The sequence below is a fragment of the Corapipo altera genome, unplaced genomic scaffold (assembly GCF_003945725.1).
Source record: "Corapipo altera isolate COAL_440 unplaced genomic scaffold, ASM394572v1 343, whole genome shotgun sequence".
In the NCBI taxonomy this organism is placed as follows: Eukaryota; Metazoa; Chordata; class Aves; order Passeriformes; family Pipridae; genus Corapipo; species Corapipo altera.
The window spans coordinates 4,570,612-4,593,790 of NW_020884913.1; the positions used below are offsets into that span (position 1 = coordinate 4,570,612).

General features: G+C 39.0%; 1 protein-coding gene across 1 annotated transcript in view; it reads left to right on the top strand.

Moving 5' to 3' along the window:
• The window catches only part of CA10 (carbonic anhydrase 10), a 187,071-nt gene that overhangs the window by 135,296 nt on the left and 28,596 nt on the right, over window positions 1-23,179 (top strand). Inside the window, exon 5 of the mRNA XM_027654531.1 lies at window positions 11,557-11,742. Coding sequence (XP_027510332.1) covers window positions 11,557-11,742 — 186 coding nt within the window. The remainder of the gene's footprint in view (window positions 1-11,556; window positions 11,743-23,179) is intronic.

Consider the following 23,179-nt stretch of genomic DNA (forward strand, 5'->3'; position numbering starts at 1 on the left):
TCAGCCATTTGCCAAGTCAGTTGATGCCCTACTTTCAAGACTGTCATAGCAAGCAATTCTGAACAGTCTCTGTTTATTAAAAATGGAGTGCTAAAATCAATATAGCAATATCTTGTTGGAGAAAATTCGATTTATCAACAGGTTTGTCATTTTAAAGATGATTAAAGGACTTGTTTATTAGGCATCATCTAGGCTTTAGAAGTAGTTGGTATGAAAATAATAAGGCATAAGCCACATTAGACTTACAAATCTTTCAGTTATATCAGGGAATGGATATTTTTCTGTAAGTGAAGGCCTGGAAGCATTTTCTGTCTTTACTTCAGACTGTGTCAGTCACCAATTACATATCAAAAACAGGTCCTGCTCACAGATTTCAGTGGCTCAGGGGCAGCAGAATCTGTGCATTTAAAATTCCAGGTGTGCTGAAATTGTCATTAAACTCCTGTAAGAAATATTTATTCTGATCTGCAGGAGTTAATTTCTGAAAGCTCCTGTTCAGCTTCTGCCTGAGTCCTGTCTGGTTAGTAAGAACATGAGCACATTTAAAGTATTTTCGTGTTCTGCAGGTAAGAACAGCAAATCTGAGTGTGAGAATGAACTCTAAAACTCATCTTCATGAAGGATGAAGAGAGTAAGGTTGTCTTTACATTGTCATATATTCAGTACCTTTCAACTTCTCAGCTATAATTAATCACAAATAGGAACATGAACACACGTGCAAACACCCAGAGCTGGGGAAGATGCCTCTTCACAGGCATTTGAGAGCATGCAGCCTCCAGTTTGCATTCTACAGAGAAGGAAAAAGGTACAGAAAACAGGAGGAAAAGCAGTTGCTGATAAAGAGGAATGCTGACCTATAACTGAATATGGACTACTATTTTAAAAGATTCTTCCTGGGGAGATCATAAAGATGAACTCGTCAACATTATTGTTCCAACAGATTAGACATTCCTGAAACTCTTAGAATAAGCATGATAAAACACCTCTTAAAAATGAACTTGTGTCTGGAAAGCTAAGATTCTTTCCAGTCTAAATTTTATCCCTTTTGGAAAAGCATTTTCGTATGCTGATTCCTAGATACCTTTATCCCATAACCCTTTCCTCTTTTCCTTAGGATTCTTCTACAAAGCCAGATAAATCTCTACTTTGGTAAGTCCAGCAACCAAGAGAACAGAGGGGAACTGATGGCAAACTGGCAGAGTAGAAAGATTTCTTTTCTAAAAGCCTTTTTCAAAAGAGTTTCTCACCATTACTTTATGATTTGAGGTAGCAAAAGAGTGTTTTTCACTCTGCATGGAACAAGACATGAGTGGGAATGATGTAAGAGGACAAAAGTGCTTCTTGGTATTCAGAACCTTGGTTTTGATTACTTATAGAAACACTCATTTACACAACTGCAGTACATGGAGCTGTACAGGAGATGAGAACATGGAACAAAGAACCAGCTCTTCCCCCATAGCTGTGCAATCTGTAAACACAGCAGGGAATGGGGGGAAAAAACCAACCAACTAAACAGAAAAAAAGAAAAAAACCAAAAGAATAAAAACAAATCTCTTGACCAAGGGATTTATGTGCACATCCACCACCCCCACGATGTGCACACAGAACACAAAGTCTGGAAACATCCAAGGCAGTGAGGTTGGTCTGCTGAGCTCAAGTTCATGCTGTAACCCCAATATTTCCCTGTCTTCCACCCTCCTTGCACAGTGACTTTGAGAAACATTTGAATTAGAGGCATATTGGAACACAGAGAAGAATCTAGTTAAGCCAGAAATGATAATTCTTTAGGGACCTCTGATGCAGAAAGAGTGTGGCTTTGTAGGGTTGGGGTTTTTTTAAAGTGCATTGTCAGGAAAAAAAATGAGGAGTCGTGGAATAGAGTGAAGTGTCAGAAAAAACAAAGATAGGTTCAGGATAGGAGTTGTTTGTTTTTCTTTTTTTCTACTGCAGTTCCACTGTTTTCTAAACATAAAACGTACACAAATGCTTCTGAGGCAGATAAAATGGGAAAAGTAAAACAGTCCTGTGTTAAACTGGAACAGTAATATTTGGAGCTGGAAAGGCTAATTTATTCACCTTATTTAAAGAAGTAGAAAAAGCAGGCCAGGACAAAACAGCTCTTTTCTGCTCAAAAAAAACCACAGTGAATTATGCTACTAGGCAGAATAGCTCATGATTTTTGCATGCCACAAAGGATTTTCCTTGACACATAATGAATTTTATTGAGGTCAAATTTCAAGTTATCTAAATACTAGTTTACCTCCAGAGATACAGGGCTTGGGAAATTATTTTGCAGTAACTATGCATTTTTGCCCTGGCAGTGATCTGAGAAGCAGCTTGGTATTGTGAATGCTGCTCTCAAAAACTTGCTAAAAGAGCTGGTAAAACTTTTGTCCCTTTCAAGGCTAAAAAGCTGAGCTTATAGATTCTCCTTTTCATTTCCACTGACTTACAGTTTCAGCAAAGCATTACCATGCTTCTCTGGCTGCACCACAGCTCAGACACTGCAATTTTCCTTGAGCAGGGATGGGTACATGGAATGTCATGGCTGGAGTGGGCAGCAGATCCCAAAAAACAGCAGCAGCCCCTTCATTATTTTATAAAAACTTAAATTTAGAACATCCTGGCGGTGAAAGAACAAGAGAAATAAAGGACTACAACAAATGGCCTTTTCTAGCTCTTGTAATATGGAATCATTAACCTTAATGATGGTGTGTTTTGATTGTGGTGTGAGACAGATGAGCTGTGAGGGCACATCCTTTACCCTGTGCAGGAAGCTCTGTGCTTCTCAGCCACTCAGCCAGGGATGCACAACAGCAAGAAGGTGCTGCCAAATGACTAATTTAGGCCTGTGTGTGAGGACAGGCATTTCTCTCCTTCCTTCTGTTGACAGAAGTTAGTAAAAAAGAAAATATTTTATTTTTGTGTCTGCATATATAGAAATATATACATATAAATATATATAGGTGCAGATAATTAAAGGGGTGAGTGTATTAATAACCTACACAACACCACAGTGTCAATACCTCTTAGCCTGAAAGATACTTCCCAGCCTAATTTAGCACAGCCTTTTTGCTAATGCTGCATACAAATAGCAAAGTAGAAGACACACCAACAGTTTAAAAGAGAATTTAAATCAATCAGCTATCTGGAGCTCATCTGCTCAGCAGGGAAGGTTCTTTTAAAAGTTGTGTTGAGAATGAAAGTACTGAAGAAAATGTACCAGCAAAATAAAGATATTAGAAAGTCTGAATACATTTATTAATATGCAGTTGATCAAATGAGTCATTAAGCACCTAATGTCTAGAGTCTGTCTTGCTGTATGGAAAACATAAGGAAAGTGAAACACACACTAATTCCAATATATGCCCTATAAATTTCCATCTAATCTGGATTCCAGTGGAAAACTTCTGGCTTTTCAACCAGAGTGCTCTCTGAAAGAAGAGCTCTGAAATCCAGGCAGCTCCAAAGGTCAGTGCATCTCGATATAAGTCACTAAAAAGAAACTCAATTAGGCCCTCTGGATTTTTAACATATTCAGTTTTACGTTTTGAACCCACATAAAAAATGGAAGGAGCAATTTTTCATTGATCTGGATTTCTCACAAGTTTGTTGGCTTCTCTACCATTTACAGGCTTTTGAATATTTATGTCAGCCTTGAGATTTTGAAAAGGCAGCTCTTTTGACATCCCTTTAGCAGAGACAAAAATTATCCTTAGCGCGATTTTTTAATGCAGATTCCTCAAACCAAAAATCTCTTTATAGATTGCAAGACCAAATTAGGGTAATGAGATCTCCAAGCCCCAGTTATTCCCTCAATTACTTATTGACTTGGCCTAATTATAAACTAAGGTTAATAAACTAAAAGAAGCATGCAAATGTAATATTTCCCTCTTTCGTGTAATGCTGGTGACTGTGTCACAGCCCAGGATGAGACTTGTCAGCAGTGGTACAAAGGAGGCTGTGAACAGGATTGTGAACAGTTCTGTGCTCAGACAGTGCAAGTCTGGCTTAGAACACCCCAAAACATCCTTTTTACTCACTGGAGCATGACACAGGTACATGGCACTTCACAACAAAATTGAGTTTTCTGCTAATAAACCAAAGTCACTCCAGCATTTGCCACAGTGGAGACACATCTGTGAATGCTGTCAAAGCACTCACATGATTATTGTTAAAACCCCCAACAGTGTGGAGTATGTGCCCCATTCTGTGTATGATTACAAAGGGTTTTGCCAGGATCCTGCCCCTGGTCCACCTGGCTGAAGGTACCTGTGGCTGTTGTGGCCTTACCTGCCAGCTCAGTGCACCTCACACGGGTCCTGCTCTAGGTGAAGTCTCCTGAGGTCCCACTACAACATAACTTTCTTTCACACATTCCCCTTCCACACTCCAGTTTGCCTACAAATATTCTGGTTGTAAGTATCAAGATACTACACAGAAAAAGTGACCACTGGCATGCAGTCTGCTTTCCTACAGAAAACATTCTTCAGTATGTCTCTTTTTCACCCCAAACAGCAGGTAATGGATCCTTCCATCAGGAAGCTCTTTGTATTGAGATACATCCCGCACTTAAAATCCTCACTGGTCCCTCAGCCTTGTCCAGTCCCTGAAGCCAGTTTTTCTACTTGTCTGTTTCAATAATTTGATTTTAATTTAAAAAAAAAGTCCCAGTGAAAGCTATGGGATTAAATTCCCCTACTACATATGATATAAACATAGTTGCAATATTTTAGATTAAGGAGAGTGTGATTTCACTGTAAAGCTGGAGTCAACATGCACAGCAATTATTAATGCCAGACACAATAAATTTGGCTGCATCTGCTTTAGGCTTCATAGTTACTAACAAGCAAAAATCATTGCATTAGTGGAGTAGTGGAAATACAATGAAGCACTTTATTACCCCTAAAAGGCAGCATGTGGCACATAGGCTCTGTGGGGTGTTACCAGTGTCCTTGGAGCAGCTTCATTCCTTCCCATCCTATGGAACATAATTATCTCAGAATAACCACGACCCTGCGGGTCCTCTATTAAAATTATATTTTGTTACAGATTGGAGTATACATTATTGAAGCACATTATTTTGATCACTGAAATTTGACATATTGTGCTCATTAGCCAGTAAGGCTGAATATTTAATTTATGAGGTTCACTCCACATTTTTTACAGATCAGTCACTTAAGGGAAGTAAACAGGCAGAACTGCAGAGGAGTGAATGGGAAAAGTTCTTACTGAAAACGATGCTTTAAAAGCAGAAAAAAGTGTGTCATGCCATATGCTGATACGTGACACATTACATCAGGCAGGTAAATGGGTTAATTGGACTCATTAGCATCAATTCCTTTTTAAAATTTTTCAACTCAGAAGATGAAAAGATTATGTTAATCTTTACACTTCTCTCTTACATTTTACATTTTTCACACGGGCCTTTTTTAATCAAATATTGATGGTGATGCCTGTTGTTCTTCAAAGCCCAGCAATTAGACTGCAGCTCCCTCCCAGTAAGTGGTATTTCCTTATGTTTATTTCCCTCCCTTCCACAGTTTTCTTTTCATAAACACAACATAAAGTCCATTGAATTGCTGCCAGAAAAGGCACTCTGGGTGTTTTGCTGATCTGATGGCCAAGCAGCCTGCAGAGCCTGCATCCCCCAAACCCTGGGCTGGAGAGCAGACACCTGCTTGACCCCTGGAGCAGATCCCACCCCTCTGTCCCACAGCTGAATCCACCACTCCTGAAGTTAAACCCATGGATTACAGTCGTGTCACCCAAAACAGATAATTTTGATTTTCTTCCTGGCTGTGGCAATCCCGTGGGATGTAGGTAAGGGCTGTGTGGGATGGGTGGACACTGCTCTCTGCTGGCAGCAAGGAAAGCGTGCAGGAAACAGCTGGAATTTCCCTTAAAATTACCTTCAAAAATAAGGCATTTCCACTATTTCTTTCCATACTGTTGCATACAATGGTTAAGCATTAAGGCAGGGAAAAGTTATTGAAATAACTCTTCAAATGTACAAATATTCATCAAAAGCACCTAAATAAAACTGGATGTTCTGTAGAAAATAATTATTTAAATGCAATTTAAAAATTCTCATGTGTATGTGTCTCTGCATGTGCATGCACAGAGAATTCCTCAGGACAAGAACAGAGCTCTGTAAAGTTTGGAAAACTGATAGAGCAGCTGTATCCTATTTGAATATGTCAGTTGTCTCTTTAAGAGAAGACTTCAAAAAACAACAATACCCTTTTAACAACTGTTAAATAACTTAGAAGACTAACTCTGCAAAATAATTTTATTTTCCAGCCTGGGTCCCCTCTAAGAGCAGCAGGAAGGTTCAAGACAACGCCATAAAACTACTCCTAAAACTAACTGCATGCCATGAGCACGATACTAAGAAAATGAATGTTCTTGTGTAGCCACTTCTGTGAAGCAGGGGAATGTCATTCTGGTGCAGAGAGTTAAGCACTCTGCCCTAGCAGGTTACCTTTGAAGTTCCAGTTTGGTTCAGTGCTTTGTCACTGGCCCTAAAGTCAGATTTCAAATCACAAGCCCTGCCCTGAAGTCCATGTAAACTCTGTTTTCAAACCCTGGAGCAGTGTCACCTTTGCACAAGGGAGGTGAAGGTATTTACTCCAGTCCAGTCAATTTAAATCAAGGAGGACAGTACTTTATATCACAGAATATGGTCTGGTCAAGATACTGTGAACAACCATCAAAAAACCCAAAGAGGTAAATGAAAGGAACTTGCTTGAGGGACTCAGAAACAAATGATTCAGTTTATTACCACATGGAGAAACCCAAGTTCAGGTGGCCTGAGCTAGAGGGTGAAATTCTCCATTGGAAGATCCTACCTAAGTATCAGGAAGAAAATAAACCACCTTGGCACTGATGCTGACTTATCCCAGTGAGACAAAAAACAAATATACATTTGTTTTTGCATTTTTTTTCTGCTGGACTCCAGGAGGAAACAGTGGAAGCCAGTTGGCAGATGATCAAAAATTGGTTATTGCAGGGCATGAAACTGGGGCACAATGACTCCTTCAACTCAATCCTTGGTGATTTGCTTCCCTCCACAGCACTAGGCCTTCACTGGACTGTATCTATTTTCCTCCTAAAGAAAGGAACATCTAATATTGCAGATAAGATCCAAGGACACCAGAGCAGGCAGCCACACACAATTGATTTTCTTGCTCCCTTACATTCAATGCTGCTCCACTGGCAGGTACTGACACAAGTTTAAAAACGTTCTTGGAACTAATCTTTAGGCCACTCTTACTTGAAAAAAAACTAAAATGTGTTATTGCACTATTTGTAAAGGCCCCAGGAAGCAAAGAGCCTTGAAGAAAGGTGACAGTGAACTGCAGGCATGGCATGGGACAGAAAGGCAAAGGATCCATCCCCATTCCTTCCCTTTTCCTCTTGCATTCCCTGCTTACATTTCTAGCATGGCTTCACCCTGAAACAGGCTTCTTTTTCTACTGCTTGGGGTTTTGAAGGCTATTTTAAAACAGACTGTAACATAAAGATGTAGGACACAAAGGAAGCTGTGCAAAATACTTAGTTCAGGACTATTTGTGAGGACAAAAAGACGAAGGGAACAGGATATACAGCTAACTAGGACAAAACAAAAATGCTTCCACAAATGCAGGGTTAAAGAACATCATTGGGAGAAAAATATTTTCAGGATTGTTTTTTGTGGGTTTTTTTTTGTTTAGTTTGGTTTGGGAATTTTTTGTTGAGTTTTTTTATTGTATTTTTTTCCCTAATGATCATAAAGATCTGTAAAGTTTCAAGAGTTTGTGTTTCTTATGTATGCACTGACTTTGCTTGTGTTCCACCTTTCAAAGGGCAGAACTGGGACTTTTTTATGGACACAGAACCAGCAAGTTATACCACAGGAGGATTCAGATCTCACTGAGAAATGTAGTCTAGAATATATCAGCAGCATGTGCCTGTGTGGATGCCTTGCATCAAGATAAAGGGAGAGAATAATGCTGCTGGGGAATTATGTGCACAAAGCTCTGTGAAGCAAGAATTAAAAGTAATGAGATTAGATAGAAAATAACTACATCAGGAATATGTTAATAAATTAATTAAAGTCTACCAAAGTTGAACTGTTCCATAATTAAGGGTGAAGCCCATGAACGTGCTGTGCTCTCTTCTACTCAGGGAGTTTGCCACAGGTAAAATTACCTGTATGAAAATTTTTCTAAATCTATGAGGAAAAATGGGGTCAACTGAGAATGTGGTCTGATCATTAACTTTGATGATTTTAGACTTTGGCTGTTTTCTCAAACCAGCTTTATGGATGATTTAATATGTTTTCTTTAATCTAGTCTCATTTCTAGTGCATTAAATCTTTTTTAAAAACAAGAGGTCAAGATTTAGTGCTCTTTCCCCCCCCCCAGATTTGTTTGCTGGGTTTCCGTCTTTATATAATTTTCAAGTCAAACTCACACAGAACAAAACAGTTACTTCTCAGCAGAGCAAGAAGTGGCACAAAGCCCATCACACTGAAGGACTGAGCACCTGAGATTAGTCTGACACATTAAGGAAATAGTTATATAGCTCTTAACAGATCTTTTATGTGAGCCTTTTAAACCACCCTGTAACATTTTATCCAGTCTCCACATATAAAAAATAAATGCTGTGCTTTCTGGGGTAGCAGATACTGTTGACTGTTCCAGGCAGAGGCAACCTCTGTCCCATAAGGTGCCCAGTCTTCATATTGTTTATTTTTTCAGGGAATGTACAACATGCAGAAAATATCTCAGTAACCCCTGCAACTGTGACATTCTAGACTTGCAGCTTTGCTTTCCTCAAAACCAACTCAGCTGAGAGTGCAGAATGACAGTGCACCATCACTTTAAAGGCTCAGTACCATAAATATGGAGAGAATCCTTCTCTTAGCAGTAGGTTCACATAGGGAACAAGATTAGAACCTCATTTTCCTGCACTAGCAGTTAAAACTGTGCATAGGGAAGAGGAAATGTAGTATTTACTGTGTAAAATGCATTTATGGATGCTGAGGATGAACACACTTGTGTGATTCTATGTGCTAACTGTAAATGGTTGCACTTGAAATGTTCACCTCTGAAGGTGATAAGACATTGGTTTTGTATATAAACCAGATGATATCCTGCACAACAATAAACAAATTCATATGGTGTTATGGTGGTCCTTCAGCTGTGGAGCCTGGGCAAGTCACAGTCTCTAGGAATTAAAAAAAGTTCCTAAATATTTCAGTCTTTTCGTTCAGATGTAATCTGAGTAGATGGAAAATATAAGACACCACTTCCTGTAGGAATCAAGTGCCCATAAAAGAAGTGCCCACTGAAAGTTGCTGGTGATGGTGGTACATGTTGATACCCTCAAGACATGGGCATGTCCTGAAGGTGCAGTTTGGTGCTGGATCTCAGGTGGTTTATGCAGCTGCTCTTCCCTTGGGCACACCCTCACAACAAGAAAACCAGTGTTTCACTTACACCTAAGAAGGTACATAAAAGGGCAAGGCCTTGTATTTTTTGTATTGAAGATCTTGGGTTTTGCCCTGCCTGTCTGTGTGCCCATGCAGGAGAATTTCATAGTCTCACTTCCAGTGTTCATCCCTCCCCACGGGCCAGAAATGAGGAATGTCAGATGCTTCACTGCATTCCTGGTATTCTCCATCTGCAGCTGTGTGGGGAAATTCTGTTTTGAAACAGTCAACATCATCTCACTACAAGCACTGCATTTTTATGAGGGGGGAAATGAGAAAGACAAATGTTACTCCTGTTAATGAATTTGCCTCTCATGGTTTCCCTTCTCTGCTCTGTGTGGAGTTATTTGATTCATATTAGGGGTTATTTGGGTCACTTTTACCTCGAGAGAGAAAATAATGGCAACCTCATTTGAGATTTGTACCAATTTAAGTAAGGAAATGGATTCTGCATATTTTGCATAGCTGTTAAATTTAACTGAGGGTTCAGTGAAGCATGAGCTTCCAAATGTGAGTAAGAGGTTCTAACACTTTCCCCCTATTTGTTTTTAAAGTACATTTGTTACTTATGATTAGCAATTTTGTGTCATTCATATGCAGTGTACTGAAACTGAATTCAATAAGCTGACCTTCTTCCACCTATTAAGTTAAACTTGGTATTTAATTATTATGCATGCCAAGTCAAGCAGAAAAACTAAGGAGCATTTATAAATAAAATCATTGTGGGTTTTTGCGATGAGTAGGAATATTTGTGTTTATTACTTCTCGTAGGAAATTTATTACTGCTTATTTTGAATTGGAATAAACACCAAAAAAAAAAAAGAACATCTGTATCAAAGTGTAAAGAACCACAACAATCAAAAGCTGTTTAATCTCATCCATTTAGTTCTAGTGCACAGTCTGTTCAGTGCAACTTTTTACAACATACTGTGCAAGAAAACAGGTCATTTAAACTTGGTAATTAGTATTACAGAGAAAATGACACTGCAGCAATGTTAATTACTATAGTACTGATGTAGTATGAGATATAATACATAATAGTCATGTCTTTAATTTTAAATTGAAGTGCAACAAAGCATATTATTCCTATGCTTTCACTTCTTAAATTAAATGGATCTTATTCAAGTGTACATTTGTATTCATGCAGAATGTTTTTAAATAAATCATAGTTCTGCTTTAACTCAAACTGGCATATTTTACTTTCTAATGGCATAAATTAAGCAACTTCTTGATCTAGAAACTTTCCTATGACAGTGGAAATCATGATAGAATTATATTCCATATGAAAAATTTCCACCATCATTTTCTTTTTCATTACAGCAGCTGTAAATCAGTTTGCAAATGAAGCACAACATTCAGTCTTTTTAAAAATAAAGATGACTCTCAGGGAGCATTACAGCTTTTGGAGGTGTAGTAGGACCTAGACACATATGATCAAATTGGAATTCATTCTGTACTGCTATGGCTAAAAGATCTGGCAATTGTACCTATAAAATATTCATAACAAAACAAAGAGACTTGCAGAGCAAGACAGTGAAAATTTTTACCTGCAGCTCCGGGAGGAGCAGAGTTCCCTACTAATGAATAATTATGCCTCTGCTTTTTGCAGCACCTTTACTTTTGGGTAACTTTGTTATAAATATTAAAAGAAGGAAAAAAAAGAGGTAAATTCCAGATTTGTTCAAGTGTACTTAAATAATTTATGTCAGCTGAAATGTTCCCATTTTCAGTGAGGGAATTTTGTAATGAAGCCATTACTCAGACCTCGCATAAAAAGTGCTCTAAAAGCTTACTTATTTAAAAGTGTAACAATCCCATTCACCATGCTAACAATGTGCCCCTGGCTAAAATGTGTACATGTGGATTTAGCAAAATATTTGAATATACAATATAAGACAGAAAGGAGAAGTTGGAGTGTTACCTCAAGTCGGTTATTTCATCTCCAGACAAGATGTGTTGCTACATTTGAACGACGGTGAGAGAAGAGCAAAATCCTCAAGTACTTACAACCAGCTTCTAAGATTTGCAGATTATTTCTTTAAAAATGCCTTTTTTCCTTTTTCCCCTACCCGTTTTAGGTCAGTGGGACAATGTATAACACAGGGAGACACGTATCTCTACGATTAGACAAAGAGCATTTGGTCAACATCTCTGGAGGGCCGATGACGTACAGTCACCGCCTGGAGGAAATCCGGTTACACTTTGGGAGCGAGGACAGCCAGGGATCAGAGCACCTCCTCAACGGACAGGCCTTCTCTGGGGAGGTAGGTCACCCTCCTGGGAGGTACCAGTATGAATTGCTCGCTTTCCATTTCTGCCTGAAGGTATTTGCAAATTTAATTTGTCGCCGTAAAAAAATGGTTTCTCTGCATCCGTCCTGAAAATCGGGGAATTAGGTTTTGCTTCCTCGCCCCTGCGCTGCAAATTGGGTGATTTGTATCTAAAAATGAAAGTGCCGTGTTTATTGTATGCAGAGACACCTTCTATTCTCGTCTGTGCTACTTACAAAGTAATCAAGTCTCTTCTGATGGGTCCTTTATGTCTCTTGTAAACACAAATATGAGATTAACCACAAAGTGATACTGGAAGTGCCTCCAATTCGTACAGAAGTGCTGGTTTTGCTACACACTGGCGTGTAACACTTCACACTGAGTATCATCCTGCCTTTGATTCATGCAAAAATAGGGAGATACTTAATTTCAGAGATGGTTCCACAGAACTCTGCTCAAGAAATAAAGTTGACTGCACAAGTAATCCCTGGCAGAATTGGAACTCGTGTTTTGAATACACGTCTATAAGTGTCCCAAGAAAGACCATAACTTCATGATCCTGATACCTGTTGCAGAATGGCCCATTACTCCTGCTGGATAAATATGTATGTGGAGTACTTTTTCAAGATGTAAATTAGAGTTTTCAGACTTTCTGGGACAAACAGGGCAGAATCTTTCAATTTTTCTTATGTAGGAACATTTTTCCATAGAAGAGGTGCATGAGGTTTGCAGTAACCCATCCTTCTTCAACTTGGGCCACGGGTGTGAACTGGCCAGCATGCAACTCTACTCCCCTACTCAAAATAATACTTCAGAATAACTGTATATTAGTGTGGGGATCATTTTTAAAGATAAAATGGAGATCCCTGTTACCATTCTTTCAGAATACCAAAAAGAATATTTTTTTTATCATAAAGCACTTATTTTCTTGGAGATGAGTAATCATCTTGACATGTGTACTCTCCATCACAGTCTCTGGTGATGAGTCAGTTAATGTGTGGCATTTTCTTTGGCACTGAGCAACAGCAGTTATTTTAGAGTAAGAAATTAATTGCACAGTTGCCAAATGATGGTGTTATAATTGATGGAAATCATTGGCTTTGTTTTATAAGCTACATAAATGTATAATACAGCCAGTGGCAGCTTTTGCATGAAATTACTCATGTCTGACACAACTGAATTCTGGTTGCCTTCATTAAATTCCATGATAAGTGAATATATAAAGTATTGCTCCTTTAAGAGCTGAAAGTTAAGTATGCTTTAGTAAATAAAGTCTTTACTTTGCTGTTCAGGCTTACAGAAGAGCAATATTCAAACAACAGAAAGTTGACTGAACAAGAAAGCAAAAATCTAGTTGAAACATACCATTGGACTTGATATGATGTATCAGCATCATTTCAGATGTTTTTAAAAGAGTTTTTAAGTTCATCAGTCCTAGACTATAACAATGAAAAAATGTAGAGCCTTGTTTGGCAATGTTTAATATTGACACTTAAGTAGGCTCTTCTGGTTTTGAAAGTAGGAGTTCTGAAGTACTATTAATATTTGTATTTGCTAACAGAGACCTCAAGTTTTCCTTAATAAAAGCAGAAAACCCAGCTAAATGGAAACTGGTGTCAGTCAGGCAGGCAGGCACAGCTGGATCTGCAGTATGTGCAGGATTCCTGTAGCTATGTGAGTTCCCCCTGCAGTGAATAGGAGGAGATTAGCATCTTCAGAGGATGATCAGTCCTGATAGCCAGAGATGCATCTCTTAGGACAGGACAAATCACTTTGTGGAGATGCATCTCCCATGACAACAGAGAATGGACAAACAACAGGCTGAGGAGTTTAGACAAGACACCTTCTTTTCAGATGCTGAGATGGTTCTGTCCTTTGAGGATGTGCTTTTCAAAGTTTCAAAAAGCTGTTTTGGGCAGCTGGACAGGTAAGTTTCAGTAAGGTCCAGTATTAATTACTGATTTGAACCTACACCTACACAGCTAAGTCTTATTTATAGAACACATACTGTTCCCAAAGTACAATCACAGATGCAAATCAATCATGCTGAACAGAATGGCTGTAAATTTTCAGGGAAAGACAGCAACTAATTGTGTTCTTTGACTGTACATCCACCCATACAAGTGCTGTCTGTGTAAATGAGTGATCTTTGATAAGCTCTCAGCACTAGAAGGTGAATTGTCTACAGTTCCCAGCAACTGGAGTGAGAAAGCTGTAAACAAGCCAGCTGACTTCCTGATAGAGTGTGTGCTCTATAATGTAACATGTGCTTTCAAGACTGTTGCTGCTAATTACTATTCACTTCTGCACTGGATAATGCTGTCAGAGGAGATGGGATAAAGAAAAATAACTGCATAGGCTCATTAGTTTAATTTAGCTGGTGCAGGTAAGAATAGCAATGAATGTTTGCTGGCTTAGGCTTTAGCAACCAGGGAAAAATCATTGCAGGGCTGCAGTGTGTGACTGCTAATTGCACACTGAACTCCCATGGCACTGCCTCCTCACTGCTGGTCTCAGTTGTGTTGGACAAACCCACCATGGATTTTACCAAAACCTCTGTTTTGCCATGGAAACAATTCCCAAGGATGAAGTTACCCAAGAAGTGTGATCCATTTCAGTAGATCACAATCAGATTATTCCTACTACTCCTTCCTCCAATCCCATCCCCATCTCTCCCCTCGTTTTCGCTGAGGTCTCCAAGACTTACTAAAAAGTCAGCACATTGCAGAGAGAGGAAGGGAGCCTGGGGAGAGGGCAGGGGAGAGGGCAGCACCTCTCCCTCACAGCATTGGCAAACTTAGATTGGCTCACATAGACCTAAATTAAATCCAGGAGCAGACAAAGCAGAAGCTTTTAAACAGCCCTGATATATCTTGAACCAGCTGCAATGTTCTCTACACGTGTGGAAGTCCCACCTGACAGCCATACTGAGGAAGTACTTTGTTTTAGGGACCTTTATTGCCTAGTAAAGGTGTTCTTCGAGGGGGCAGGCACCAGAGCAAGCTGGAGAGTACTAGAGTGGGACCACGGCATGAAAAACAGCCCAGAAATAGCAAATTGCTTCAAAATGTGCTGTGGTCTGAATGATACCAAGAGGTTTGTAATTTCCAGGCTTCAACATACAACTAGGTGTTAAAGGCTGTCAAGAGAGCTCCACAATAATCTGGTTACCTTTTAGCCCCCAATAATCACTTTAGTATAGACAGAATAACTGAACAAACATTCAAACAGTTTGAGTGTAAAGGCTTTAAAACTGTGCATCAGATTATCATCAATATGTTTGGCACTGGTAAGTGGGAAGGCAGGCAGGCTTTGGAATGCTTAAATAAATAAATCAAGCATTTACTTGTCCCTATGATGCAAACTTGAGTGTGTTTAGTTCCCTGTTCTTTGCATAAGCATCCTACTGTATTACAACGATTAAAAGAAAATCTTGGCTTAAGAAACTCTCCAAGTAAGACACCAATCATTTGTATCTGCTACCTAATGCCTCCATGCAAAATGGGTTTTAATGCTTCAGAATCTGTATCATTTAGTGAGAAAGGCCACTTTCCCTTCAGACAGCAGCAGTACAAACAGCAGAATTGACCAGAGTGCTGTTGTTCAGGCACTGTCTGCCTTGTTAAAATATAAAGGTAACCTCTAAAAAGGTTCATGGTGAAAATGGGAGCCTTTAACTTTACCATGTGGCAAAGTCATAAAAATCCAAACCACTTTTTTCTTCTCAGCATAAAAATGAAAAATGTGCTGCAGGAGACTTCCAATCACTTTATGGCTCTGCCTTGTAGCAGCCTTATCAGTGCAAAGGCAGAAAGTCAAGGAGCTTAATTATTTGGGGTTATGCACTTTTCACAAACTCAATGGCTGGAGACTTTTAAACAAGAGACCACAGTCCAATACATATGAAAAAAAAATAGATTTCTTCTCTTCCCACCCTTCCAAAAACCCAAGGACAGATTATAAACACACAATGACTTCATCTGCTACAGGAGAAGTAAAATGAAAGTGAGAAGAGGATCTAAATAAATGGATACATATTGCAAGCTGTACACACAGCTTAGAACTGAGATTTACTTCTGCTGCTGCTAAAAAAACCACTGAGAAAAAAAAAAAAGAAATACAAGAAAATGGGAATCAAAGGGAGAAGCTGAACATTCTGAATCATCAGTCTCCTCTGGCTACTGCAAATTCTTTAACTGCAGGCGTGTCTATGTGAGTAGGGAACTTCTAGTGATAGTAAAGGATTACTTATGAGAGAGATCAGTGTCTCAAATCCAACTTGTGATATTTTTGGAAGTAGGACTGTCACATAGACAGCCTATGAGAACCAGCCAGCCAGCTGAAATAATTTAATCCAGCCTGCTGCAGAATTAGAGTGCTCTGAATTGTTAAATCAGAAACAGTAGCTCTGCCACTGAGACCTTCTGTGCACCTCTGACTTGCCTGTGCAGTTCCAAACAGCCTCCTCAAAAACCTGGTGGTGGGATCATTTATGGAAGAAACCATGGCTTGTCCTTGGATTGTGCTAGTACATAGTCCTTTGTCTTCTTTTGGAACCTTTTTTTGGAAATGGTGCAGGTCCTTTTTAAGTATTTCAGCCAGAAGACAAGTTTACTGTACTCCAACACTTATTAATGTTGAAAAATAAGCCTCTGAGGAAAGTACCAGATGAGGGAACACATGTTTAATGGAAGGGGGGGGAGGGCTTAGTAAAATCTCTATAACCTTCAGATTAATGTTCAGCTTCAAAGGAGAAAGTCAATAGGATAACAAATTAAATTGATATAGAAACAGAATATAAATCAGGAAGAGGTGGTGGTATTGTCATCACTAAAGTATAAGGAGACTGCTCACAGGAGTAATTCAAAACCAGCGGGAGATGAATATGTGCTGCAGTTGTAAGAATTGACTTCTGTCCTCCCTAAATATTGCAGGTGGCTTCACCCAAAATTCTATAAAATATCCATAAAAAGCAGCTTTAAAGTCCAAAAGACACATCACAGAATCACAGAATCTTCTGAGCCAGAAGGGACCCACGAGGATCATTGAGTCCAACTCTTAAGCGAATGTCCCATGCAGGATTACTGTGTTTTTTAAAAGAGATTCAATTTTATGTTTTAAGTTAAATAGGATTTTATTGCTTGTCAGAAGAACAGAAAATAGGATTGAACAGTATATTAGCACAGATTGAGGACCACACCTGACTGTGGTCTGGTAATTCAGGAGCTCTGAATCACCCAATGGAAATTCCTATTTATCCTCTACTGACTTTCGAAGGAAATGAGGCTCTTAAAGAAAGATCCATTTTGGTAGCAGCCTGCCTGGTCTGCCTCCCCTCCTAAACTACGTGGGGATGAAATGACCTCCTCTCTCTCTGGACAGCAGAGCCCTTTGGATTTGAAAGCATCATCCCTAGGGATGCTGCTAGAATGCTGCTGAGATAAGCTGGACAGCAAAGCTTGCAGGAGGCAAACTTGGAAACCTATGTTGTTTTATAAAGTAGAACATATCAAAAACATTTCCAAACGTTCCCAAAATACTTCTCAAAATACAATGAGATCATAAATCAAGATTCTAAGCAAAAGTTTTGTTGACTAAGGAGTCCTTAAGGTGCTAAGGCTTATAAAGGCTTATACACTTACTGTACTTACTAAGGATTATACACTTACTGTACCTGAAACCAGCAATAAAATGTAGGTGACAACAGGACAGTACAAATGGAAGAGGAGGATAAAAGGTAATGTTCTAATTTACTGTGTATTTTTGTGTCAGATACAGAATGCACTATTCCAGAACCACTGCATGAAATAATATGCAATAATTAACCAAAATCTGCTGTTACAAATATCTGATTTAGATTAAGCAGCCTGTTAAACTGTTGGACTATGGCCTCACTTCCAGGACTGTCACTGAGAGTGAGCAGAAGCCAGAGGAGCAGATCAGGATGCTCTGAGGCTCCGGGCAGAGTAGAAAACCCAAACAAAAACCCTTAAGCTCCCGGTCAAAGTGCAGCTTTTAAACGAGCCTCCTGCACACAGACACATCCCCCACTGGAGCTGCCACCTGCTCTCCCAGGAAGAACCCTCATTCCCTCTTGGCTCCAGGGAGTGCAGGTATCTGGGAAAGCATCCACACTCCTGCAGTCCTGCAAACTCTGCCTGAACCTCAACAGCTTCAGTGACAGTGAGGGATTGGAAAGTTTGGGGCACCTGCAGATTGAACAAATAAACTTATCCCCCAGTGGCTACATAGGAATATATAAAGGGGAAAGCTACAAAATGTAAAATGTATGCAGCTGTCTGGAGATACTGCAAATAATTTCCCAAAATCTAATAGTGAATATCTGAATGCCAGCTTTGCTTTCTCAGATTTCTCGTATTATTTTGTTCTTAAAGAATTCAGAGTATATGAATTGTACACGTTTAACTGCTGCTTTGTTGATGGATAAGAAACAGGTGTGCAGATAAAAATGTAAACTAATTGCTGCACACAATTCCATTTACTTGATTTCGTGCTCCATTAGATTTTTGTAGTTGTTTTTTTTCTTTTTGTGACAGATTTTCTGTATGATGTATATACTTAAATGGACTATGGACAGAATTAAGGGGAGATGAAATGACAGAGTGGTTCCTTGAAACCAAAAGCTGGAAATGGGTGCAAAACCAGGCAGTAACTGAACCATCTAAACATCCGTGGCTTCATGGCAGCAACAGGAACATTAAGATACCAGTGAGAACAATGTGCTGACATCCAGAGAAGTTGTAAGCAGTAAATAGGGCAACAATTAAAATGCAGTTGGCATTTCTTACCCAGGAAGCCTCTCCTTTTGAACTACTCTATTGGAGAGCACAAGAAAGATGACTTTCCAGGAATATGGAACAGCAGATTTTGTGGTGTATTTTACATCAAAACGCAGTAAACTTCCTGCACTGGCTACGTGCTAAAAATACATCTTAATCCTTAGTGACCTTCAAAAGCAGTTTCTTCTTTAACTCTGTTGAAGTGGAATAGTTGACTTTTAAAACTTATGTTCCTTCCTGTAATTTTTTGGCCTAGACAGTCATCTTCAAGTCATGGGTAATATATGCTTGTTAAATAAAAAAAAAACAGAACTCGAGAGCCAGGAGAAGTTATAAAATCAACCCAAGGCGTAGCAACTATAAATCACTGATCATAAATATATAAATAGAAAAAATACACAGCAAGTACAACTCATTTTTATATGAATGGCTGCATTGCCAGGCAGCACCAGGGCACTCCTGCAGTCAGGATCTTACATTTAGTGCTGTTGTAGTCATACTGCTATTTTTAAGGGAAAATTAGATTCTAGAAATAGCCTGTTTTATCCTTCCCTTGGGAAAAACCCTTAATTGCACAAATCAAGTTATATGATGTCCAAACTTTATATCAGCAATAAAGAATTTTACGTCATGTATAATCAGCTGCTCCTATCATAAATACCATTCCTGTTACTTTTTCACCTTTCTAAAACTTGATTAGCAGTGGAAATACAAATAAGGCTTTTAACTTTTTTTTTTTCTTGCAAGGGAAAGAATTTAGAGTTCATACCATAGACCTAAGTGTGCATTTTATGATAGGTAAAGCAGGAAAAGTTTAATGGTTTTATTTGAAGCAAGTTGTAATGGGATGTTTCTCTTGGTGTATAAGGCTCAGAAATTCAGTTATTGCCCCAACAGGAATCAGGATTGGACCTGATGCAGCTGTGGCTCCCCAAAGATACAAACTAAGAAAAAGATACAGGGGGAGAAATTACGTATTTATGTCTTTAGCAGAAAGACTGACAATAACATATAATTGAAAGGAACAGTCTTTTAATTTTATAATCCCAAGCAATCATTAGACACCATCTGGAGATTGAATGATGCTTTAGAACAAGTGTTTAAGCCCTTATAAAATTTGAGACTAAATTTCAGGTACCCAAACAGCATTTTGATTTTTGCTTCAGGCTTGCATTTTTTCATTTTGTCAGATTACTGCGGTATTTGTGTGGTCATTGGAGGTGAAAATTCACGTTTCACTGTCACATCAAATAAATGAAGCTCCACAGATACTGTTTGCTGTATACTGAAATTTAAGAAACTGCACTGGCAGACTTTTAGAGGGGTGGTTTGGGGTTGTTTTTCATTGTCAACACATACATGGGTGTTCCTTGCCAGAAAACTTTCCTTTGTTGGAAAGTACTTTTCTGAATCTTAGGAGCTCTCCATGCATTAGCAGAACTGCAGGAGCTGTCCAAACAAATGGCAGGCTCTGTGACAACGTCAGCTTATATTAATATACGTGTGACACAGCAAAATATCTGCTGCAGGGAATAATAATACTGAATTTCTTAGATACTGAGTGAAACAGATCCCTTTAGTAATAAATATTTTTTTTTTGCACATGTTTACTTTTTGGTTACCAACTGTTCTCTTTTTTTGGAGGGAGTGAGAAGTGGAAGAGAGTGTCAATGTACTGAGAGCACAGTCTGTCACCGACTATAATCTAAATCCCTTTGGTGCCTCAATTTTAAAATCCAGCATCATAAAGCAATAAGGTGTAGTTTTTCTGCTTAGAGTAGCAGCTGTAGGATTTGCTCTTTTAAACCACTGGGACATGAAAACATTCAGCTCTCTAAACCTCCAGTGTCACTTATGAACTGTTTGCTTTGCCTCACTCCAAATTATTATCATTTCCTTGTGGTGACTTCACTTGCTTCAGGATGATTCTTCTTTAATTAAAGAGTAATTTACCTCTGTAGGCAAAAAAAACTACACTCATTTTGAAATGGCTTTTGTGTTTCATGTTACTTGGTAATCATTTTTCCACTACACTTTCTGTAAGTTTTAACTTTTCCCCCAAATATATTTAAAGTAACATTCCAAAGAAAGGAGGAATCAAGACAAACGACCTGTACAAAAGCTCTTGCAGCTACTATGGACAACCAGAAAAGAAAATAAACAGTAAGCATATGAATTTTTATCATTCTTACAATTTACCAAAACGATAAGCAGGGAGCAATTACTGCAAACATTATCTTGGACAAATGGACTTTGGGATAAAACTGGATGATTTGGTGTTTATTTGCTAACCATGGACATCAAACTGCCAAAACTCCTAATACCCTGTTTGTTAGCCCAGTGTATCCTAACTGGCAGTGCCTGTGGACTGGAGGATGGATGCTGGGGGTTAGATCCTAAACAGGAGAGTCCGGAGTTAAGGACAGATGAGACACAACACTGAAGGTACAATGAAGTTGCTCAGGCCCATTTGGTGCTGAGCACTCACACACCACACTTGTCTCTGTTGCAACAACTCATTAAATGACTAAGTGAAGCAAAACCAGCTAGTTCTGAGATCAAGAATGGCCCTTGTACTCAGAGAGTGTCAATTTGGAAACTCTCTTCTTCAGCAATTTTTGTGTTACTCTAAAAATGGAAGAGCTTCAGACAATGAATGCGACCCGAACTTTGAACAGTCCAAACTTGTTGCCAAAGTCCTCCTGGGGGAGACAGGAGTTCCTGGCTCATACCTCTGACCAAATCAGGCAGATTTAATTTATTTGGGACCTGAAGGGGGGGGACACACACACACCACATCCTTCTAGGTCCCAACTCCAGCTCACAACTCTCCCTCCTCCCTCATGATAATCTCTGCTTTCTAACACTGAGGGGCAGCTGTGAACCCTCACCATCAGCTCTCTGACCTTCAGTTTATTTCTGTAGCTTCTGCTACTCCTTCACTGGGCCTTTGTCCCTCACCTCACATTTAACAGTTTCTTATGAGGCATTTTAATATCTCAGTAAAAAGCCAACTAAGTCGTGTCATTTCTAGCTGCCTTTTTATTACATTTTCAGGAAATGCTGGGAGGTTGCAGAGTTACAGTTTTCATTTAGCATGAATGAAACTGTCTTGACCTTCCTCCATCACTATGGACCTTTCCTGGCATACACTGCCCCCCCAGAAAGCCAAAATACTTTAAATTTGAGGTATTTCATTTTAACCATCTAGGTAATTTCAATATAGACTGAGAAGGATATACTTCTAAATTTTGTTTTCTTTAGGCAAAATTGTGATAGATAATGGAATAGGATATTTTACAAAAAACAAAGGGAAGCAAAATTCAATTCTGTTATCATTTCAGAAGCATGTCTTTCTAAAATTATTACATTTAGAACAGTTGCTCAGGCATAGTTACCCTTAAAATAGCATGTGAGTGATAGCAGCCACAACAGCATCAGTGCTAACACTGTGCAGAATTAGAATTGACAAGGTTAAACCACATTTATTTGAAGTCCATTTTCTTTCCACTTATCTTTTAATATCTCACCTTTATCTGTCTGCATTCTTATCTCTGTATGAACTAACTGAACATTACTGCATACACCTGCCAAGATTTGGTGGATTAAAACTCAGGAGAAATTAATTCATTACATTCAGCTACTTTTCAGTGGTTTGGTTGGGGTTTTTTTTTTTTAATCCAACTGCCATGGAAACATTTTGTAACTGACGATTTGCCAGAGGCACATTAGAAAAGTACCATATACAAGTTATTACTCTGAAAGTTCTATCAAAGGCAAAGAGAGTTCTGGATTTTAGCAAGAAAGGGCAAGTCCATTACTGGCCATCTCTTTCCATCATCTCAAATTTTATTTACTCTTTCTTATCAAACTACAAACATGCTCCTGCCATCTAGTCCCTGGAAATTCTGCTAATAACAGAACCAGTTGGCAACACAGCCTTAATCTGCTTAACCTTCAGTGTAGGACTGGCCAGAAACAGCTGTCACGTTCTCTCAAATGTGACGTTCCTATGAATCAAAAACCTCTTTTTTTTTTTTTTTCTTATTTTTCAAGCCACGTTCAACGTGAACAGTACACATTTAGCCTATTTTATTACATAAATTTCTGCTCTTTTCACCTTTAGCAATTTCTTTCCTGTTTCCTCTGCCAGTCAAAGCACAGAGTGATCAAGGCCTGAGCTATCAGTCCCATACAGCACCTCCAACCCAGCCCAATGCTTTGAAGTCTACATCCAAAGCACAGCATGTAGGTATGGTCCCCAGAGGCCCATCATTTTCCATGCTTATACAGGAATTAATCTTGCAGCATCCCTGGCTGCAGGAGCTCAGCCATCCAATTCTCATTACCCACTGCTTTTTTTTGCTTCCTACCACATAAGTCTGAAACACCCTGGTGAGGTTGTGCAGACAAAAGTTTCTTCCTCCTGCTCCAATCCATCAAACTCTCAACTCAGAACTTTCACTGCACTAAAATTCAGTACATGAAGCATTAGAGGAGCATGGCTTTCAAACTGGGGCTCTGCTAAGATTGTCCAGAAAAATACCTTTTTTTATATATGTTTTGAGAGAGCAAAAAGTTTATGGTAATAAACATAAATGATGTATTAGCATACTTTCCTGAAATAGGGA